The sequence below is a fragment of the Pararge aegeria genome, chromosome 9, assembly GCF_905163445.1.
Source record: "Pararge aegeria chromosome 9, ilParAegt1.1, whole genome shotgun sequence".
In the NCBI taxonomy this organism is placed as follows: Eukaryota; Metazoa; Arthropoda; class Insecta; order Lepidoptera; family Nymphalidae; genus Pararge; species Pararge aegeria.
Window position 1 is genome coordinate 10,035,001 of NC_053188.1, and position 22,531 is coordinate 10,057,531.

Sequence of the window (22,531 nt, forward strand, 5' to 3'; positions counted from 1 at the left end):
CTTTTGATATAATATTAAGATCAGATATTTACATTTGTTTTTTTTAACAACTTTTAAACATTTCATGCCATTTATTCAAATATGTTGTAAAGTGTTTATAGATGCAATTTTGAGAAGATAAATTAATTACTGCTTACAAATTGGTACTTACAAGCTGGTCGCTTACAAGAACCTGGTCTATACAAATAAAATTAAAGTGTCTGTATGTCAATTCGAAATTACTGCCTCCCACTAGGCTCACGTGATAATTTGAAACACGGTTTTAAAATTTTGATCGGACATCCAAAACTAACAAAAAAAAGACAAAAGCATCATATGCTGCGCTTGTAAAATGCAGTATGTACGACCTTCAAATATCTCAGTTAACAGATTTTGAGAGGATTTTTACCGCGGTAAGGATTGAAAAGGAGAAGAAAAAGTACTTCATATAATGTTTTTTGTGTCTGTATTTCTATATTCTGATCCATCCGAGATTAAAAAAAAATAAACAACATAACAGTTTTATTAATTTTTATCACTAGAAAGATTTGAAGTACCAGTTTTACTTTGAAACTCATCCGTACTAGACGTAGTGATAATATCACTTCCGGATGCTGCGTTAAGCTCAGGGTATCGGGGAATTAGCTGAAAATTGTTTAAATCATAATCATTATCATTGCTGTTGGTTTGCCATTTTTCCACAATCATTTTTAAAGGCTCTAGGCATTGCAAGCTTTGCTTTATTCGTAATAGCTCAATGTTACATTGATTTTCAACCTCCATAAGCTTCAGTTTAAAAGCTTTAGCTAACATTTGTTTTCTTATGGCATTTTTTTTCTCAATTTGTGCCATATTTAGGGTGATTTGATAACGTTCCAATTGTTTTTCATATTCCATTAAATGTTCATCACAGTTTAATTTACTGTCTACAAAAACAGAATACATGTTTGTACTGTAGAAATTTGTAAAATCAGTTCGCTTTTCAGAAACATAATTGATATTTGAAGAAACCTTAACAGGGGTATCAATTGTTTGTAACTGATAGTCCTTAGCTTCCATTTTCAATTTCATTTTCTCTTCATTAAGCTCTAACTTTAGTGATGCAATTATGTTTTTGCACTGTGTAATTCTTTCTTCTAATTTTTTTTCGTTTTCATCGATTAATTGTGGAGATATTTCGCTTTGATTATTCAACTTTTCTACCTTATCTTCTTTGGTATTTATAATATCATCTGTAATAATCAGTACCTCTGGTGACGAGCTTTGTTTGATATCCACTGGTTGTTTAATTGTATTATTATCACCAGACGCATGCTTTGCAAAATTCAGTTCCATAATTACTGATGATATAGAAAAAACTACTTGAGTTATTCTATTATTAGTAAATTTGCTAAGATAAAAAGTCTACAAATTATTACAAAAAGCTTAAATCATAATTTGACACAAATGCAAATGCGTTTGACACTTGCTTAGGTACACAACTCGCAATCAATTATACTTTTCTAAATACCTATAAAGCAAGAAGGCAACGGACACAAAAATACAATTTGAGTTCGTCGACAAAGAGGTTGTCAATCAGATCAGTCTGTTAATAGCTGTTTTAATCGACCAAAGCACAGGCCTGCACCGGACCAAAAAAATATATTTATAGGTTGGATGGTTCTGTAAAGAAATTGTAAGTAGATCAAGCGATAGTAACATTGTAACATATTCCCTACACAATGGATACAAGCACTGTACAAGCCACGAGAGAAAAAAGTTTGCGTGGACAGGCGTGGACCCACTGGCATCTTATAAATAATCAAAACAAAAAAAGTGCCTCCCAGATTTTTTGGCAATTTTTACATGGGTGATAACTTCATTCAAAAACCTAAAGAAATCGTAAATAGAGGTCAATGCGTTATTCGCACGTTAAAACTTCTGATCTGACTAATATCACTAAAAAGTAATTTGTTAAAGCCCGCTAACCTGCATTATAGCAGCGTTGTGGTTATGATTAATTTCCTCTTTCCGAACCCAGCAGTGGGGCATATAAGCTGATGCTGATGATGATGATGATCATTGAAATGATCTTAGTTTTTTAGTAATATTTCAGTAAATATCATAATTTAAGCACATGATGCATTTTCTCTTCTATTATTAGTGTTGTATTGGTAGATTTAAATGTTTTTTTTTTTAAATAAATAACGTTAGGTACGTAAAAAACGAGCTTAAGTTTAAAATATGATCGCAGCCTGCCACAAGAGCAGCATAAATCCGTAAAGTCGCAGAAAACTGTCTTAAGTTCGAGTTAAAAAACACGTTCCATGGGGATTTCGCCCTTTATCTTCCACTTTTTTTTCATTATTTGTTGCTATAAATTATTAAAATTAAAAAAACTTTGCCAATAGAACAATGATATTATTACTGCAAAGTACTTATTTGTGGCACCGCGGCCAGCACCGGTAAACACAACGTTTGTACAATCTCTCCAACTAGACGAGACACCGCCGCGTCGACAAGACGCTCGCTGGACGCAAGCGATACAAGACCGTGAATTGGAACGCCATTAAAAAAACCTATGGTGTCTATCAATTGATATGATTATGGTAATGATTTAATTTAACTTTGAACAGGTTAATGGCCACAGCAATTTACTTTTTCCGCCCCAGGTTACGAGGCGGCCGACCCGGTTTATGTTAAGGAGATGCTCTACCAATTCGCTCAAAAGTGAACACCATAAGACTTAATAATGAGCCTGAGCTAAAAACCCATGATAGGTAAGAGCTAAGTAAGGCAAAAAGAAGATTTTGATGTAAAGTAGATAAGTGAACGAAAGTTTAAATACACGAATTAGTTTTTCCATGTTAATTTACTTCAGGTTATACCTAGGACCTAGGTATACCTGACCTACTTAGTATCAAAGTCAAAGTCATTTATTCAAATAGACACATGGGTCTGTCAAATAGCGTATCTTTAGACTTTACTGCATTGGCAGAAGACAGAAGGCAAAGCCTTTCTTAAAATAATTATTAACATGAAGGCCCAATTGTTGTTTAGCATTTAACGTTATTCCTAGAAAAACTGTCGTATCCATCACATTAAATACCTTATTTAAGTAGTATATTAGTTTTCACATGTTTAACATTTTTGGTACTGTGAATTTTATAAGCACCAAGTTTATTTTTCATTTAGAACCAAATTATTAGCTTTAAATCATTGTACTACTTTAGCGAGAGAATTTTATAAATCGTTTAAAGCTAGTTCAGGTCGATTAAATTTCAAAATAAGTGATGTATCATGAGCAAACAATACTATCCTGTGATTATCCTTAGCAAGGTAGGAAGGACGTTAAATATACATAGTTAATTATTATTTGATAGTAATATTTCAGGTTTTATCAACGGAAATCTTTTAAAGTTTGCAAGTAATTCGCAAACTTAGGAATTATTGTCTATAAATTTGTCAAGAACTAGAATGCGTCGCCGTAAACATAGTTAAAAAAAATTACATTGTCACTGTCAAGTGCCAACGTCAACTGTCAGGCGCGAGAGCTGTCTTCATTTTGCCGCTAATTCTATCTATTTCGCAAATTTATGACTATTGTAATCATCAGTTTGTTATAGTCAAGAGAAAAAACTACTGCTGTTGTCATGGGTCTTTTGGAACTATGCGAAAAATATTTCGATACCACTAATTTATATGAAGTTTTAGAAATAACAGAAAAGGCCACCGAAAAAGAAGGTACAGCGGCTTCATTATTGATTAACTAACTGTCGTCAATATTTTTAAACTAGACAAGCAATCACCCCTAACAGAAGTGCTGGCACTATCAGAAGCCTTGCCAAGTTAGGGAATATGGGGAAAGGGATGCGTTAGGTGATGAAATGATTTGTGCAATTAGGACATTTCTACAAAAGAGCTATGTCCAGCTGTTGTTATTTAAAGGATGATATGATAAGAATATAGCCAAGAATCAGAGCTTGCAGGTTTATTTTAGGATTTATGTCATTATTACCATTACTACTAGTTGATTGGTGCTTACTGGTCAAAATTCTGTTATGGGAACAAATACCAAGGTTTCCTTACAAACGATATTTCATTCCTTGTCAATTGATAGTTTATTTTATTCATCAACATCATCTTTAGCAACATATTACCAGAATTATGATGGAACACAGGGCAGCAATTTGTAAGATGGGTTTCTTGCATGTCTTGTGAAGTGTTGCCCTGATTATAGGTGATTGTTTCTTAACATACGGTGGGTCTGTCAATTGTTACTAATTTAAATAAAAAACCACCAGCCAAGTGCAGATTGATATACTTCACACACCTTTGAGAATGTTATATAGAACTCTGAGACATGTAGATAGATAGATAGAAAATTCTTTATTGCACACAGAGAAAGAAAACAAGTTAAACAAAACAACAGGTAAATAAATATATATATAGCAAGTTTCCTCAAAATTATTTTTCTTCATAGTTATAGCAAAGTGGTATTTTAATAATTTAAAATAATTAGTCACATAACACCAAAAAGCTAAAGGTGTGTGCCTGGTATTAAACTTGGCCTCCAGTAGGGAGGCTGAAGCTCTGACCACTGAGCTAGCAGAGATTCTACTGCTATTTCTAATAAACAATTAAAGAAGCCTACTTAGGTTTCAAATTGTTATCTCTAGCAAAAATTTAAGCTTTTCAACCATGACACTTTTCATTCACAATTAAGCTTGTAATCCTGTATTGATGAGCAGTAAAATTTTCTTATAACCAAATATATCTGGGCATAACATGTGATGGTATAAACTGATATTAAATTTAACATATACATAACTTTCAAAAGCATATTAATTAGTACAAATATTACAGAAATAATGTTGTTTTTACAGTAAAGAAAGCTTATCACAAATTGTCACTAAGAGTACACCCTGATAGGGTAAAAGATGATGAAAAACTTGATGCTACTGAAAAATTCAAAGTACTGGGTGGAGTCCATGCTATTTTGAGTGATAAGGACAAAAGATCATTATATGATACCACAAAGAGTGTAGATGAAGAGGAATACAATGTAATAAAAGAAAAAGATTGGACTGTCTATTGGAGATTACTTTTTAAAAAGATTACAGAAGATGATATAAAAGCTTATGAAAAGAAATATATTGGTAAATATTTGACTACAACACATTTAAAATGTACTTAATTAAATATTCATATTTTTAAATTTTATATAGTAGTACTGTTTACTAGTAAAGCTTGTTATATTAGGAAAACTCTAACAATTGTGTGTGTGTGTGTGTTTTCATATGCTTGCCATGCCTAAGTTCTCATGGACAGGGGAATTTATATCAGACTAATAGCAAAGCATGACTGGTTACAGAAACTATTTACATCTGTACTTATTATACAGGGTCACTTAGGTCACGCACAACTAAGCTAATTCCAGAAGCTAAGCAGGTTACCTAGGTGGCACAGTACTGCAAATTACATTCTATTGCAATGGGGCATGAGGTCTATCTGTGTATTCTATGCCTTTATGCATGTTCTAACGGTTTACTAACCATTGCTTTAAGAATTGTTATTTAAAAACTAACTGTTGCAGCTATCATTGTCCATGTATACTACGATTTTTACAAATCCTGTGGGAACCATTCATTTTCCTGAAATAAAAAGTAGCCTATGTTATTCTCAGTCTTTTCTACTAACTCTATGCCGAAAGTTAAATTTAATTGTTAAGCAATAAATCAATTCATTATTGCTTAGTTAGGGTGTGAAGAAAGGCTTAACAATCAAACACATAAATCACATTTATAATGTTAGTAAGGATAACAGGTTTAATGACATCCATTCCATTATCCATCCATCATAAATTGACAAGTGAATTGTGTGTCATGGAGTTTCATAGAGATACATAGGATACATTTTTCTTTATAAAACTACTGGTTCTCTCAGAATTTTCAAAACACTGAAAAGCATTGGACAAAGTTTCAGGCAGCTGCTAGTTACATATAATATATAAGTAAGGATATGGATAGCTAGAATCCATTATACTAATCATAGGCATTATTTTTCAATCCAATATAGGATCTGATGAAGAAAAAAAAGATCTGAAAAATGCTTATATAGCGGGCAAAGGTGATATGGACTACATAGTTGATCAAGTGCAATTTGCAAGATCTGAACATGAACCTAGGATACGTGGCATCTTGACTGTAAGTACCTAAAAAAATTTTAAGGGTTACACTTTATAGCAATATAATTATTATGCAGATATTTTGGGTACATAAGAAACTATTTTCAGGAAATGATTGAACAAGGTGAAATTCCATCATTCAAAATATTTACACACGAGTCTACTAAAAAGCGACAACGCCGACATGCTAAAGAAAATCGTGAGGCAAAGGAAGCAGAAGATCTTAAGGATTCACTGGGCTTGAATTCAAGTAGTTTTTATTGTTTCTTTTCATACACAATGTTGCTTATTTGGTTGGACAAAATATCTGAATGGACTTATTGACAGGCCATAAAATAATGCTATATTTAACTTGGAATACACAGAGAATATTTTCTACGATAGTTGAAATTAGAAATTTGTTTTAGCAGCATTTAAACTATAAATCTTTTATTTCTTGAGTTCTCTATACAATGAACCTTACATTGCAATATTTTGTTTTCCACTCAATTAGACAAATCTATATTCACATTCCACTCAGCTCTCTATGCATGTTTTCCTTCAATATTCAAGCATCCTCAGAAGTTCTTCACAACACACTAACATATATATATATATCTCTGACAACACACAACTGCCGAGTCTGCTTTATAGAATATCAAAATATTAACTGTATTTTAAAATGTAACACAATGTTAACATTTACACACAAAATCATTAACCTTCTATTTTCAGGTACAAATAGTTTAGAAATAATGATTAAGCAAAAACAAGAAAGTCGAGCCACACAAATGGATTCATTTCTTGATAATTTGGCAACTAAGTATGGTGGAAAGTCAACAGGTACGAAACGTAAAGCAGCTAAATCTGAAACAGGAAAAAATAAGAGAAAGAAGAAGTAATCATACAAAACAATGTCACAAAATATTTTAATTCATAATAAAAACTGCTTCTTATGGTTACTTGATTATAACTGCAGAAAGGTATTTCCTTCATTCCTCCTCCATCGCAACTTGCAGTGTTGATTCAGAGTAGAAAGGTCCTTGTTCCACATAAGTTTTAAGTCTCATAATAATATTATTATCAAAAGCTGAAGATTGTGATAAGCGTTTTATAATGTCATATTTAGCTTCCTTTGACTGCTTTGTCAAAACAACTGAACGATCCAAAAGATATTCCATAAATCCTGAAATGTAAATTTGTATGATATATTGCTGTTTATTTTGTAGCAATTTAAAATCTATCTATATAATATATAAGCGAAAGGTCAGGACTGACTGATTCATCACAAATTCTCAGGAACTAAAGCCTATAAACTAGAAATTTAAAAGATAGATTAGGATTTTATAGGTCAGCTAAGAAACGATTTTCAGAAATTACCTCCCTAAGGGAGCAAAATAGGAGTTGAAAGTTTGTATGAAAGTCCTTTGTTTTAGAGGTATGAGACACCAAAATTAGCATTTAGGTTAGTGATTATATATAAAGAATACTTATAACATTTTTTTGGATATCACCTTTAAAGGGTGGTAAAATAGGGGATGCAATTATTAAGTCTACAAACCTAAAATTTAGAAAATAGGTTTCTTTTATAGCATAACTGATTTATAGTGATGTAGTATTAAGAAAACATTTTTGTCAAAATCTACTCATAAAAGGGGTAAACAGGGGTTGGAAGTTAGTATGAAAGTCTGTCTTGAAGTTAAACACTCAAATATTATGAGCAAATGGACGAATAAGTCAGGGGTGCACATACAACAACGAGAGGAAATGCGGAACCGGCCCAGTAGATAAAGGAAGGAGATGAATAACTCAATGTGGTGAAATTCGGATAGCGGCAATCAGGACGAACGGATTTCTTGAAACTTCGCTTAGGTACAGTAATAATCCGTAATATATTAATGTAACTATATTCGCCAAAGTGTGTCTTTCTGCCTATTTGTAGCTACCGTATAAACTATTGAACTGATATTAAGAAATTTGTCATCTCTTAAGGAAGTTGTTAATAGCCACTAATGGGGATCTCATCAAGGGAAATCAGGAACTCTACGCTGAAAAAGTCGCGGGCATTTTGTTGGCAAAGCGTTATCGGCCGCTCTTGGACGACGCGTCACGAAATCGTATGAATGATATTCGATACACATTTTGCTCGCTTGCAATCGTGGAGTCGTTTGCGAGTATGGAAATACTTGAACATCAACAGGGTAAAATAGATCTTATTTGCATTAGCGCCTAAAGCTCAAATTTGCCTACAATTCTTTAGCTCAGGTTTGTAAAACAAAAATCAGAAGTACTTTAGGATTTGCTACTCTATACGAGTTACTAGGTCTACTTTACTGACGATACCGACTTTATTACCCGAAAACGACTCGTCGATTGCGAGCGAGCAAATCTTGTACTAAGACTACTGGAAACTGGTTGACTGTGAATCGAAAGTTCGATGAAGACCCACCAATAAACAACATAAAAGGATATGTTATCAATTTCAATTGTAAAAAGCATATTTTGATCACCTGCAACCCTCGCTACCATTTCTTCTCCCCACTGATGTTGGCAAACTGCATCCAGCAAAGTTAAACCAGCTAATTGTATGTCTTGAAATGGATTTTTACAAATTTCAAACATTGTTTCCATAGGCCCAGGTTCTTTACTTAAACTTCTGAACCATTCTCTTGTCATCAATGTTATTCTTTGATCAACTGGATCATTGTTTGGTGTTGGATCCTTATCTAAACAGATAAGATTTGACATGCAATGTATAGCGCGAATTTTTATTTCCATCCGACTATTTTTAATCATACCACCAAGCTTGTCGATAATTTGTATGTATTTGCTTCCTGAAAAACAATAATGTCATGAAATGTCGCAATCATGTAGTTATTTTCATTATATTGTTCTTACTAATATTAATTTTAGGTAAGCAGATTTCCCAACCAAGGTTGAGCAGCCACGTTGTATGCACCACCTGTTTATGTGATAATTTAGTACTGAATATATTGTTTTCGCTGGGACTAATTTTATTGTTACAAAATTGTCACCATCATCAGTTTGTTCAGTCAGGTCTCTTTGCCATAGCAGATCGTGGGCGCTGGGCCTCGCTGATGCAATGCAGGTAAGTAGACTTTTGCGATTATTATAATATGTTAGCGGTTAGTGACAATTATACCTTTTTTGTTGTACATAAATCACTAACTTCAAAGTACCCTACAAGTATATAAGTAAGTAAGCCCTTTTCACACGCATGTCATGTCTCTGAGGCACTTGGATGGCCTCCAGCAATTTCACAACTCCTGGATGGATACTGAGAATTTTTGCCCGGAAAACTCAATATCCGTATAAATTATAGATTGAGTTTTCCGGTATGTGAACCAAGGATGTCGGAGGATTCATACCAAACACTAGACAAATGACGTAGTTACACCACCCTTACCGAATTACACCTTAAATAAATTCATGGGAAATAAAAGGCTATACTTAGACAATTTTATCACGAATCATAGCTAAATGTAAAAAGAACAGACATTCATAATACCTACTTCAAAAGTTTTTTTTTTTACCTAAGGCCACTAAGCACAATTTTCCTTCACGTCTTGTTCCTATGAATCCAAGCGTGTCAAGAGCAACTGGTAAAATTGCAAGATCATCCAACTCTAACGCATCAAATAGTAACTCCAATAATGCAGGGTATTTCTGGAACATCTCCTTTGGATAATGATATGCAATGCAACCAAAGAACTTCAAATAACCTGTAAAATTAATATACTGACATCACCTTTCCAATGCCGAAGCCCGAAAAACACTTATCATCAATTCCGACATTATGCGACGTTTATTATTAATAAGGCCCCTTAGACTTTTAGATCCATAGGTAATTCGGATGACTCTGGACGAAATAACTAGACTATAGTAATGCAAAGCGGAAAGAGTAAGCCCCTCTAAATAGTTAATAAAAATGGCAAAACGTCGGAATAGTTATGCAGTGTTTTGTCACACTTCAACTGAGAGCGTCTATTTAATATCAATAAAAAAGCACCGACGTTATGCCACATTAATAATAAGACGCAATAGTTTCTCGTCTCAGAAAATATTAGTTTGAATAGAAAATATATTTTTGCATTTAATAGAAGCCTAATTTATTTATATTTTTGTATATGGATAAAACTAGGTGGAAACAGCTAGTAATTCTAATGCAACACAAACAAAAGATTACCTGGTGTTAAAAGGCCTCCAAGTGGATTATTCTTCAGATCTCTTACTAATTCTGAAATCTTTTGCAAAGTTCCTTGTTTGATAAGAAAGGCGATCCCATGAGGTTTTATTGCCAATAGTGATAATAATTCTAAAATATTCAACTGATATAATACATCGTCAGTCTGTAATTCATTCACCATGAAGTCATAGTATCCTTGTGCAACACATATTTCAAATATACTATGTGACCTTGTTGAAATTTTGATTATCACCTAAAATATTTTTTTATTTAAGTTATGAGAACATATACTTCACAATTCAATTAGGGTACCCTAATTAATTGTGCTGATTCTAACTTAGCATGTAACTGGATGAGCAATAGCCTTTAGAGGTTCAGATATGTCCTTTAGGTTTCAGCTGTGCCTCATTTTGCTGTTGGTGCCCATCATCAAGTAGGGGTATGAATTTAATGGAACTGCTGTATCTTAGACAGCATCATTAGTACTTACCACTAGCTTGCAGATTTACTAACTTTTCCAACATGTTGCAAACTCGCGTCATAGAAATATTACATAATTTGATGGCAAGAGTTGTCAACTTATCACATATTTTGATATATTAAACATATAAAAAGCTTGTTTTGTCTTCATATCAACCCATTACCAGCCCATTACAGGGCACCTGTCTCCCCCCCACAATGAAAAGGGGTTAAGGCCATAGTCCAACATGCTGGCCCAGAACTTTCTGGCATGCATGTTTCCTCACAATGTTTTCTTTCACTGATGAAACAAGTTTTATTTTTATTTCTTTAAACTGTTAATGTGCTGGTAATCGCACTTGACTACCCAAAAGGGAAGTTGAGCTCCTATCCACTGGGCTATCACCACTTCTTAATTTGTATTGTCTTAGAACTATTACCTCATATGCATTGCATTTGCTACTAGTGTTTCCTTCCAATGCTATTTTCATTTCATCAAGTACTCTAGGGTATGCTTCAGCTGATAAGTTAGAGGTAATTAGTACTGCTTTGTTAGCTACACCTATGTCTTCATCAGTAACCATTTGTCCAACAGCTACATACACATCAATGTATTGTGGAACAGGCAATAAGGTTGGATCAGTTGTCACAACTTTACAGATCTAAAAAAAAAGTACAAAAGATTATTAGTATTAAAAATAACTATTAAATTTATAAATTGCTGCAATTAAAAAAAAGCATATATTAAAAAAAACCTTAATTAATATTTTATTACTTAAAGAAAACCATCCATTTATTTACTAGAGTCCATATTAATTACCCGGTGCAATCAACTAATACTTGGTCTTTTTACTAACAACCCCTGGATTGTTCATTTGCCATATTCAATGTTTATGGAATTAAATACAAATGATGGGTGATTAAAGCTCCCATAGGTATATAATGCTCATATAGACAATTCTGAAATTGCATTGCTATCTCGACTAGGTGTACCTACTAAAGCTTAACAATTTGTATGTTCAGACATAACAGAGGTTTGATAAAATCTTTGTGTTTGATAGCTTATTTAATGACAAAAGTGTACACTATTTACACTATTGTAGCATTATCGTGCAACCCATAGTTGAAACTGGTGAAACTGCAGAGCACAGCTAGGCATTAATATAAACTATTTCTGAATAATATAATCTGCGTTTAGTTTTCAAGTCTTTGATGTCATATCAACACCAAAAAAATACTAAAAGTAAATTTCATACCTTTAACTGGTCTCTTAATCCTCTTAAGGTGCAAAAATATACCTGCATCATTTTTAAGCATTCCAAAAGAAACCATAAGTTGGTTAAAAACCACATATAGTGGAAAACCTACCTCATCAATTGCCAATCTACGAACACAATCCTTGTTGTGGCGAAGTAAATACATGATGTGGCTTGTGTATGTTTTAACAACATCTCCAGTATCAAATTTTTCAAAGCATAACTTAAGTACTTCACAAGCTAATTTAAGCTGCTCTCTAAAATATAAGTACACACATTATAAATTTTACACCCTTAACTGCCAAGCCACTAATATTAAAAAAAAAAACCCTATTTCCTAGTAAGCAAATATTACCATCATTTATTAATTTATACATTGGGGTACCTATACCAACAAATATATTCATGAGCTAACAGACACAGTGACTGACTATAGCATTTTGTTGATGCCTCTTTATAATATCACACAGAGGTAGCTAACAATAAGAACAACTGCTAGCATATGCAAGAGATAAAAATTACACACCCCCATATATCCCCTGACAAGAGATCACATTTACATGTCCACCTACATTGCTTACTGTGCTAGTTCAAGCTTTTTGAAACTAGAACCGGTAGCATGGGCAGAAGAAATTTTTCTACCTGGAGAAATAATAAAATGTTTATCTTCTCCCACAGTTTTATCAACCCTCTTGAGAGGAAATAATGTCCATTTAACCACTGATTGGCAAAGCGGGCAGCTTGCTTTCTGAGCCCAAGGCTGTGGGTTCAATTCCCACAACTAGATAATATTTATAATGGATATGTCTGTATTTCAGTGTCTGGGTGCATATCTATTTATTATAAGTATTTAAGCATATTTTTCATGGATATGACTGTATTTCAGTGTCTGGGTGCATATGTATTTATTATAAGTATTTAAGCATATTTTTCATTAAAATATTTATGAGTCATCTTACCCAGTACCCATAACACAAGCTATGCTTGCTTTGGGGCTAGGTGGCAATGTGTGTATTGTTGTAGTATACATACATGTATGCTACAACAATACAATAATAAACAGGGTAAGTTTCTGCTATTCCCTGTTGCCATGCAGGTGGACACGTTAAATTTACCCTTTCTCAAGGATATAATTTCTAGCTAGCCCTGCAAGCACTTGAGAACTGTTATAGTTCCATTTCTAAGTCAACAAATAGGCATCACTTGAATTTTTGAAATTTTTCTTTGGAGTTTTTTTTTTGTTGATTAACACTCAATGTTAAGACTTTAACTTATCATTTCAACCAAAACTACTCAGGTCTTACTTATCTGTTCCATGAAGACAGTGTAGTATTTTAGAGATTCCAATATTTCTTAAAATTGGTGCCGCTTCTGGTGCCGACTTGTAAGTCAACAAATTTTTAATATCAGTAAGGGCTGCGTTCCTGAGTTCTTCTGTTTTTAGTTTTTCAGTGAAAGTTCTATACTGTTCAATATCTTGTTGAGTCATTGTTTATTACTGACAATGAAATGTTAAAATATTTAGCAGTGAAACCATTAACTAACTAAAAGTTAAGCGTTTAAGTTTCCTTTCCAATATTTTTTTTAGTTCAATATTTATATTTTTATTTTTTATAACGTGTAGTCAGCTTATAGTCGTAAAAAAGTAATAGGCCCGTTTTGACATTTGTCATCGCGACGTAACTAGTTATGGAACCATAAGACTCGGTACTCGATACTCACGATAAATCAATTCAAGTTTGTATCAGTACTTGATTGATATTATTATGTATTGTAAAGTGTTTGTTCGTTCAAAGTATTCCTTTAACTTCACAACCAATACGCGTGACTGGCTGTTGATTATACGCCCACTTTTCAACATGTTGAAACAGAGTTAGTACTATATAACAACAAACACAAAAATCGAGTCAAATCACTATGTTTAAATTAATGTCCAAAATAGAAGAGCCATAGTTAACGTAATAGTAAACAATATATATCCAACTTAAACGAGCGCACAGTCAACTTTACAAGATGAGGAACGAAAAACTGCGCAGTGCGCGCGGGGACGCTTCAGTCATGTGCCGCTAGGTCAGATACATCAACTCAGACTCATTTAGAACCCATTTTGAGAACCAAGCTCATTCTTTGCAGTAAAGATAACTACACAATATTTAATTTCGATATTCAGTAAAAGAATGGTTACAGCTCTAGTATAAAAAAAAAAAAAGACTGAGAACGTAACTGTTTTGGAACGTTTCGCAACAATTATAAATTGCATGCTACTATGAAGTAAGCGCAAAAAGAATACTCGCGATATCTTTCATATTATTTAACGTCCCAAAAAAATTTACGTATTTTTTAAAACACTGTATGTAATTGATTTTTATTTTTTTGTTTCTTTCAGTTTCGTTCAAAGTTACATTCTATGTATGGAGGGTAGAGGTAAGGAGAGTCATCTTATATGGGAGAAAAGTTGAAAAAGTGTCGAGTTGCATGCGCTAAATAACAGTTCAAAAATCCTCCACAATGGCGCTGGTGGTATGAATGTAGCAATCGTAGATGAATTGAAGTATGCCGAGTTAAAAAATTTAATGTCATTATCGACTAAAGTAGTTAATTATTGAGAATTTCAACAACTTACGTTGTACAAAATATTGTGGTAAATATAACCTTACTTCCTTGTTTATTTTTCAAGCCTACTCTAACAATATTTGGTTTGGCGCTTCTTTTAAGAGTCACCTTGATGCAAATGTGGCGCCATCCTAATTTAATACATTTTGACGACACTTTTTCATATACACAGATGATCCTCCTTACCTCTACCCTCCATAATTCTATGGTCTTGCACAAATGTCAAAACGGGCCTATTACATTTTTACGACTATAGTGAGCTATGAGACCAAAGACAAACAGACAGAGCCAATTATTAATAATTGTTCTGAGAAACCACCAATAAAATGCATATGAACACCAATCACCAGAGACCTGAAACTCTCCAAAACCCTTATTATTTAACGATTTCGAATAGATACGTACTTATCAGCATTACTCGGTCGAGTAGTTTTATTTGCAAGTCACTTTGAGTAACCATTAGAGTATGGAGTATGGAGGGTAGAGGTAGTATGGAGGGTAGAGGTAAACCTACAGCATATAACATATTAGTAACAGCATATACAAATTAAGCTCTTGACAGTAGTAACGAAAAGTAAACAGGAATATGGGGTGCTACGTTTATTATGTCCAAGTATTCTGTTATTATAGTTAATAATGTACCGATTACTGCAGACCCAACCTTTATTACTGCAGGCTAACTTGCATTGAACACGCCGAACTTACCTGGCGATCGAAGCTACTACACCATAATGAGTAGATCAAAACCACGGTTTTAATTCTAGTGCAAGTGACCTTATTTAAGCCTTGCAATCGTATGCCTAAAATTTCAAATAATAACCCCACTCGACTTTGGCATCTTAAAAGGTCTCTGCACTGTACTCCTCTCGACCCTACCGACCTAACCAACATAGAAGCATCCCTGTCAGGTCAGTATCTCCGACCACGTCAGTCATAATAGCATCTGTGTACGTCTAAAGACTTGCTAGAGTGTCAATCGCGTTTCTAGCTCTTGGCGATTATTGTTACGCCGTGTTTAACGCCGTTCTGGCAGAATGCTCTTTCCCAAAGGAGTGAAAAAAGGCATAGGTATACGCTAAACTGGCAAACCCGCCAATCTCCCTACCAGCTACCGCACTAGTCTACTAAACTCCTTAGCAAAGATTTATGACGCCAGACTCAAAGCCGTTACAAAACTCAATAAGGAACAATTCGGCTTTCGAGCCAAACACTCAAGCGGTTGAAAAATATTAAATGTACAGGACTATTATGTACCTATACAGATGCCAGCTCGTCGTCGTCATACAGAACGCATATTTGCTAGCGACAGCTGTTGTCAAGTCATTGCATATTTTGTTTGGAGAAAAATAGGTGGCCACCGCTTAGCAGACAGTGGTTCGTCAAATGAAACCTCGAATTAGGAAATATTGTTTTACCTATAAAATAGTTTACTGAGGATTTCCAACATTACTATTCGGTCATCATCTTACCAACTTTGGTGTCATGTCGTGAAATTAAAAAATACCTTAGTAATCCAATGGATTACAATTTAACATATCAGCCATTAACCTTTGTGGCGTTGTAGCCTATTGCCAAATTAGTATAATAATTTCTATTGAAGAAGGAAAAGAAAATAAAAACAGTTTACCATTTAATTGTATATACAAAATTTAATAAGCTAAGAATATGATTTCTTTGCTCGCCAGTCCAAGAATTCATCAATATCTGCTTCATTTTCTGAATCATTATAATCATCTTCGTTAAGCATTTCTATATCTTGTATTTTTTTCTTCGTTTCTTCTTTTTTTAGTTCCAAATCCAAAACTCTACAAATAATAGTAGTACATTAAATTATACAGTAAACTTATGAACACAATATAACTATCACACATCTTTATCTAAAATAAATTGTATCTATTAGAATGCATCATTTTGTTGTTGTTTTTGATCATAGACTAAATAGTTTAGAACTAGTTTTTGGTAAGACTAGCGGTCCACCCGTCTTTGTGGCTAATTTATTCATATATATTTATATATATTATATATATATATATATATTAAGGCGGGTCTAATCACAGCTAATTTTGATGCATACCTTGACCAGTTTCGCATCTGTTCATCTATTTCATCAATCTGTCTTTCCGCAGTAGCTTCTTCTTGTTCTCCAGCAATTATTTCTGCAGAAGTGGTAGTTTCCTCTTTTATTTCCTTTTGAAATTTTTCCCATTCCTCCTCAACTGGATCTTTATATTCAATATTACGGGCCTAAATCAGATAATTTTGGTGTTAATTACATGAATTGCAGACTAATTGTCGATACTATTTTTTATTTAATGAAACCAATATGGTATTAAATAATGTCCATATTTTTAATTTTTTTAGACGGAGAACTATATAGCTTTATTTGGATCTGAACACTGAAAATAAATCTTTTATAATGGTCTTGTTTTTAAGAAGTTCTGTCCTTCTCACATTATTTACTGTGTTAAGAGATAGTTTGTACTGTAGTTTGACCGGTCAAAGATTTATGGAAAACAGAATTGACATCAAATTTCCTTTGAAAAGGATAGAAATATTTAAAGCCATGTCATTTCAGTTTAGTTTAGATATGTATAAAAAGTACAATTTTCAAAATAATTGAACACAACATTGCATTTATCGATGATTCCGAACAAGCATATGGGACATCAAGCCGTTTAACATTATCACTAGGCGTGCCGCACAGCGATCATAGCTCATAGCTCTCGCCATTGCACGCTGAGCAACTTTGAGCCGGTACACCACCACCTTTTGTGAGGGTCCAGGTCTCTGCTCCATGTCATAATGGGTAGGATACATTACTTGAATACTTTATGCTTTAAGCATAAAGGAATGTCTCCCTTAAAGACGTCTGAGAAAAACCTTTAGGAAACTAAAGGTTTTCCTAACCCTCCTAGCTTAAGGTTATAGTTTGTCCGAGGTAGACATATTCGGAAACATACTTTACTTGGCAGGCGTGGATAGTAATATGGGTTATGTTCCTTGACAAATTACTTAAATTTTGTCAATGTTCATTTTGCTCATAAAAAAGATAATCCATACAAATATTTGGTTTCTCAATTTCTGGCGCCGCATTTCATATTGAATCACGCAACGCTCTAGTACTGCCAATCAGGCACGCGTCAAGTTACGATAAACGGACAATACCCATTTTCTGATACTTTATCTGTGCAAATAGCTGTGGTCTGACAACCCTTTAAAATATATGTACCTATTTTTACGCACATACAAAATAATATCAAACTTTTAAGTTTAGTTATAAATTTAAGTCTTTGTGTGATACGGTAATATACCTTTGCCTTTTGAAAGAATAAAGAAAAAAAAATAGTCTGAGAGGGCCCATTCAAACATTACAAGTTCAATACGCTTTATTAAACGGATCGACTTCGAAGTAGTGTATTTTTTATTGCTATGTTAATGCAGTATTTTTCAACAGCCCAATTATTAAGAAGTTGCTCTCACTTACGCCCAATTTCTGGAATGGATCCAACGAATACCATAACATTAATAAAAAAATGCATACCATCTTTAGATGGGACACACCATAAAGGTCAAGCAGGAAGAATAGGAGTTGTTGGAGGCTCACTTGAATATACCGGCGCGCCTTACTATGCAGGCATGAGTGCTTTAAAAGTTAGTTTATCATTTGCTTATTGTAATATTTTAATGATTTATACCTTACTTTTATATTATAAATATAAAACTGTTTGTTGCCTATCTCGATGACACCAGCAAGCGATTACTCATAACATACAAGGCTAACATTAACACCACAAGATAATTATGAATAAAAATTATTTTAGTAGTAGTAGAGCTTTTTGTGACAGAGCTTGCCTGGGAAAGTACCATGCTTTACATTAGCATTACTACATTTTGGCTGCTAAGCAGCATTATTGCAATGCTGTGTTCCAGTCTGAAGGTTGTGGTTGCCGGTATAATCATAGACACATGAGACTTAAGACCTACGCCTCTAATTGATGGATACAGGTTGGCATTTTCTCATACTTTTTTATGAGATAAAGGAATGAGAAAAAGAAAATAGACAAGAAAGTTTACAAACAATTTTCTCGCACATATACTGGTGTCAGATTTGCATCCTGCCGACCAACATAATATTAAGCCTTGGATAACAAATGTTTTCAAGCAACAAGCACTGAAATCACAGGCAACAGCTAGTGAAATATAAAACTTGACTTTCATAAAGTGTAGTTATAATATTTGTAACAGAGAAGAACACTTTTTATTTATTAATTATGTCTAAATTCTCTGTGCAGGTTGGAGCTGACTTAGTGCACATATTTTGTACAACACCAGCAGCCACTGTGATAAAATCATACAGTCCAGAACTGATCGTTCATCCCTTGCTTGACACAATAAATCCTTTAAATGAAATATCACTTTGGGTTGAAAGACTTCATGTTATGGTTATAGGGCCAGGCCTAGGACGAGATGCAAAGATATTAAGGGTGATTTCAGAACTAATAAAATTAATTGGCTCTAAAAAAATTCCATTAATCATTGATGCTGATGGTTTATATTTAATAACTCAGAACCCTGAACTTGTAAAGGATTTCTCATCACCGGTTATATTAACACCAAACAAGATAGAATATGAAAGGCTTATTAATAAATTAGGTGAAACTGGTTTTACTGCACTAGGTAAAAATATAACTATTTTACAAAAAGGGGAAACTGATGAATTGATAAGTTCAAATTCAGAGTTAAAATGGAAATACAATACTGGAGGATCTGGAAGAAGATGTGGTGGTCAAGGTGACCTGCTATCCGGATCAATTGCAACATTCTTACATTGGACTCTGGCTAGTTCAGATAAACTGGACATTGGAGAAACTAATAAAGAATTATTAGCATCATCTATATCATGTTTTGCAGCTTCTGCATTAATAAGATTATGCAATTCCAAGGCTTTCCATGAAAAAGGTAGAAGTATGTTAGCCACAGATATGATTGAACACATTCATGGGGCTTTTCAGGATTTGTATGGAGAATAAATGACGGGATTGAATTGCTCAACATGAGGTTTCAGTAAGTTTTTAAGGAGCTGGAAGGTTGTACTAATTTCTTAAGTTTATTGAAAATTGTACCTTCTATTTATTTTATGTACATAAGATTTAAATTACATCCTTTACTATTAAAGAATAATAGTGGAAAAGTTATTTGTTCTATAAATAAAAAATTTCAAGAAAATAAGGCATTTTAAAATAAATTCCTCTTATTAAGCTCATAAATATGATATTCTGAAAATAACATAACAATTTTTTTTTTTGTATTTTGTAGATTATCCCTTCTAATCTAAATTGGCTAAACCTATTTGAAGTACCTTTCACATGAAGGTATAGAACTCTGCAAGGAGTAATGGCTATTTACTGCAAACATGAAGAACCAATTTCAACTGACCAGTCAGTTTGGAACAGGACTATCTTCATCATCATCCTCAGCCTATTAATGTCCCACTACTGAGCACAAACCTCAGCTTAAGCAAGAGGTTATTATAAGTGATAGAAGCCAGGTCTAATGCATCTGTTTAAAGTATGTTTTTCTTAATTAATTGACTTAATTAAAATATTGAGTGTTCTGATAAGCAATGCATTATTTCTGGTTTACCTTTGCATCCAAGATGGGGTCATCAAAGAATCCTTCTGGAATTGGTTGTGTAAGAGATGGATCTATGTTTGCATCCTGTGATGTACTTTCTGTTTTCTCATCTATAACTTCACCTAATTGTAAACAGAAATAATACATTTTAAACCTTTTACAATATAATATGAAGACCCCATAAGAAGATCAAATTCAAAAATGTTTAATTAGGGACAACAAACTTGTATAAACATTTATTATTCAAGTTTACTTTTATATCAACAAATACACCAAATAAGCATCATTGCTTTTCCAGTGGTCTGCAATAATTAGAAATAACTGGATGCAATGTCTAGTTGATATGACTTTTCAACCTCCATGATGCAAGTGTAAGCACTGTGGTCTTAAAAGGTGGAGGTCTCAGGTTTGAGGTTCTGGAGGAATAATTATCAATCAAAAAATTACCAATATGATAATATAGATCTTATCAATTGATAATTTACTTAGGTAATTTTCTTGACATTTAGAGTTCAGTTATGAGACAGAGAATTCACATAGGAAGTTTCATCTTTTGTTCTTATGACTCATACATACAGGACCTAGACAGTTCAGATTTCAGCAGCTTTAGTATTTTTAAGGTTTTACTGTACCAAACTAAATAAAAGATATTTATACTTATACCAGCTAGCCTCTTACTTACATTCATAGGGTACATCTTACTGTTTCCAATCAAACACTGGTTTAGTGATTAATGCTTTCAATTGATTATATTAGTTGCACAACTAACTTTACTCTTTAAATAAGTCCATGCTGTAGTCAAAACCAAAACAGCAATGCAAGCTGCTACCACATATAACTAGAAAATGGATATATAATATTTCAAAATTTTACAACTTGATACATACCCTCGCAAGTGACAGGATTGATATTTTTCCTAACAACTTCTTCATTGTGATGAGAAAAAATTACTGGTGCATTATTTTTAGGTTTCTGTGCATTTGCAGGTAATTTATCAGTTGAATTTTTTAATATCCCTTTAGGTTTCTTTTCAGGTGGAGTGTTTAATGTTGTAGTAGCTAACCTTTTCTTAACTTTATCATCTGTGAAATTTTTAGTTAACTCTTTTAACTGCTTGGCTTGCTCGACATTATTTCGGTGCTGTTTGCTATTTATATGCACTTGCCAAACACTTTCTGAACGGACAACGGACGAGCAAAGAACACACGTAAGCTGGCCACTATTGTTATATTTTGCAAGTGGATTGTTTATAATTTGTTTCGGTTTTTTGTCTTTATTCTTTCGCTCTAACATCAAGCGTCGCATTTCCTCTTGAGCCTTTTTCTTTTCAACTTTCATACGAAGCGCCATTTCAGTCGTCGATTCAGAGGTTCTAAATGGAGCTAATTTTAATGAAGATTAACTTAAACTGACTAATTCAGAAATAAAATCAAAATTATTTAAAAAAATTGAGGCATGTTTTTATTTTATCTACAAAATGTATCGAAAAATATTCGTTTATTTTATAACCCAGAACCAGAAACCGTACCGAAATGACAATTGACATCTGACAGCTAGAAATTGTCAAACTTGAAAATGCCTAATATGCTGTCTACGCTAATATGTATCAGTCAACCTGACATTGGCTTATGCTGTATGAAGCCGGAAAAAAAAAATCATTCATTTAACAAAAATCGGTCTTCCGTCCCGAACTGGATCGTGTCATTCTGATTCAGTAAATAAAATTTGTTTTATTTCATTGCGCCCTTATTATCATAATATTCTTTATTTTGGCAACTACAAACCAATTTCATTTTTTACACTTTTGTTAAATAAAGTAAAATATTGTTGACCTAATAATCAAAAAAATAAACGAGATAGGTTTCTACTATGGAGGGTAGAGGTAAGGAGAGTCATCTGTGTATATGAAAAAGTGTCGTCAAAATGTATTAAATTAGGATGGCGCCACATTTGCATCAGGGTAACTCTTAAAAGAAGCGCCAAATATAAATATTGTTAGAGAAGGCTTGAAAAATAAACAAGGAAGTATGGAGATACAAGCAAGTAAGGTTATATTTACCACAATATTTTGTACAACGTAAGTTGTTGAAATTCTCAATAATTAACTACTTTAGTCGATAATGACATTAAATTTTTTAACTCGGCATACTTCAATTCATCTACGATTGCTACATTCATACCATACCCTGTGCATCCACCAGCGCCATTGTGGAGGATTTTTGAACTGTTATTTAGCGC

At 33.3% G+C, this 22,531-nt stretch overlaps 4 protein-coding genes across 5 annotated transcripts; 2 read left to right on the plus strand and 2 right to left on the minus strand.

The window, feature by feature from the left end:
• Positions 1-449: 449 nt before the first annotated feature.
• On the minus strand, positions 450-1,396 carry LOC120626378. The gene has a single exon (XM_039893884.1). The coding sequence runs from the start codon at positions 1,312-1,314 to the stop codon at positions 505-507; it is 810 nt and encodes a 269-aa protein (XP_039749818.1). The 5' UTR covers positions 1,315-1,396; the 3' UTR covers positions 450-504.
• Positions 1,397-3,493: 2,097 nt separating this feature from the next.
• LOC120626172 (dnaJ homolog subfamily C member 9) lies at positions 3,494-7,086 on the plus strand. The gene is made up of 5 exons (XM_039893534.1): positions 3,494-3,702; positions 4,845-5,117; positions 6,037-6,164; positions 6,254-6,395; positions 6,860-7,086. The coding sequence occupies exons 1-5, from the start codon at positions 3,612-3,614 to the stop codon at positions 7,024-7,026; spliced, it is 801 nt and encodes a 266-aa protein (XP_039749468.1). The 5' UTR covers positions 3,494-3,611; the 3' UTR covers positions 7,027-7,086.
• Positions 6,915-21,856, minus strand: LOC120626173 (26S proteasome non-ATPase regulatory subunit 5-like). Its single transcript, XM_039893535.1, is given in 11 exon segments — positions 6,915-6,991; positions 7,088-7,310; positions 8,635-8,958; positions 9,679-9,867; positions 10,332-10,584; positions 11,231-11,452; positions 12,159-12,286; positions 16,304-16,464; positions 16,734-16,903; positions 20,303-20,415; positions 21,181-21,856. Coding segments are annotated over 10 exon segments (2,217 nt in total). The 5' UTR covers positions 21,644-21,856; the 3' UTR covers positions 6,915-6,991; positions 7,088-7,116.
• Positions 17,075-19,851, plus strand: LOC120626170 (ATP-dependent (S)-NAD(P)H-hydrate dehydratase). Of its 2 annotated transcripts, XM_039893533.1 has the most exons (3): positions 17,075-17,961; positions 18,114-18,310; positions 18,952-19,851. In XM_039893533.1, exons 2-3 carry the CDS (start codon positions 18,158-18,160, stop codon positions 19,687-19,689), a joined length of 891 nt encoding a protein of 296 aa, XP_039749467.1. In that variant the 5' UTR covers positions 17,075-17,961; positions 18,114-18,157; the 3' UTR covers positions 19,690-19,851. The 2 variants fall into 2 exon arrangements, with proteins under 2 accessions (XP_039749467.1, XP_039749466.1); XM_039893532.1 differs by having other exon boundaries at positions 17,076-18,310.
• Positions 21,857-22,531: the final 675 nt, after the last annotated feature.

What these genes read in the sequence shown, in the direction of transcription:
- LOC120626378 (XM_039893884.1), bottom strand. Translation starts at nt 1,314, where the DNA reads ATGGAACTGAATTTTGCAAAGCATGCGTCTGGTGATAATAATACAATT.
- LOC120626172 (XM_039893534.1), top strand. Translation starts at nt 3,612, where the DNA reads ATGGGTCTTTTGGAACTATGCGAAAAATATTTCGATACCACTAATTTA. An exon ending in AAAGGCCACCGAAAAAGAAG is followed by an intron (nt 3,703 to 4,844) that starts GTACAGCGGCTT and finishes TTGTTTTTACAG; the next exon opens with TAAAGAAAGCTTATCACAAA. An exon ending in TTCACTGGGCTTGAATTCAA is followed by an intron (nt 6,396 to 6,859) that starts GTAGTTTTTATT and finishes TTCTATTTTCAG; the next exon opens with GTACAAATAGTTTAGAAATA.
- LOC120626170 (XM_039893532.1), top strand. Translation starts at nt 18,089, where the DNA reads ATGTTAATGCAGTATTTTTCAACAGCCCAATTATTAAGAAGTTGCTCT. An exon ending in CAGGCATGAGTGCTTTAAAA is followed by an intron (nt 18,311 to 18,951) that starts GTTAGTTTATCA and finishes TTCTCTGTGCAG; the next exon opens with GTTGGAGCTGACTTAGTGCA.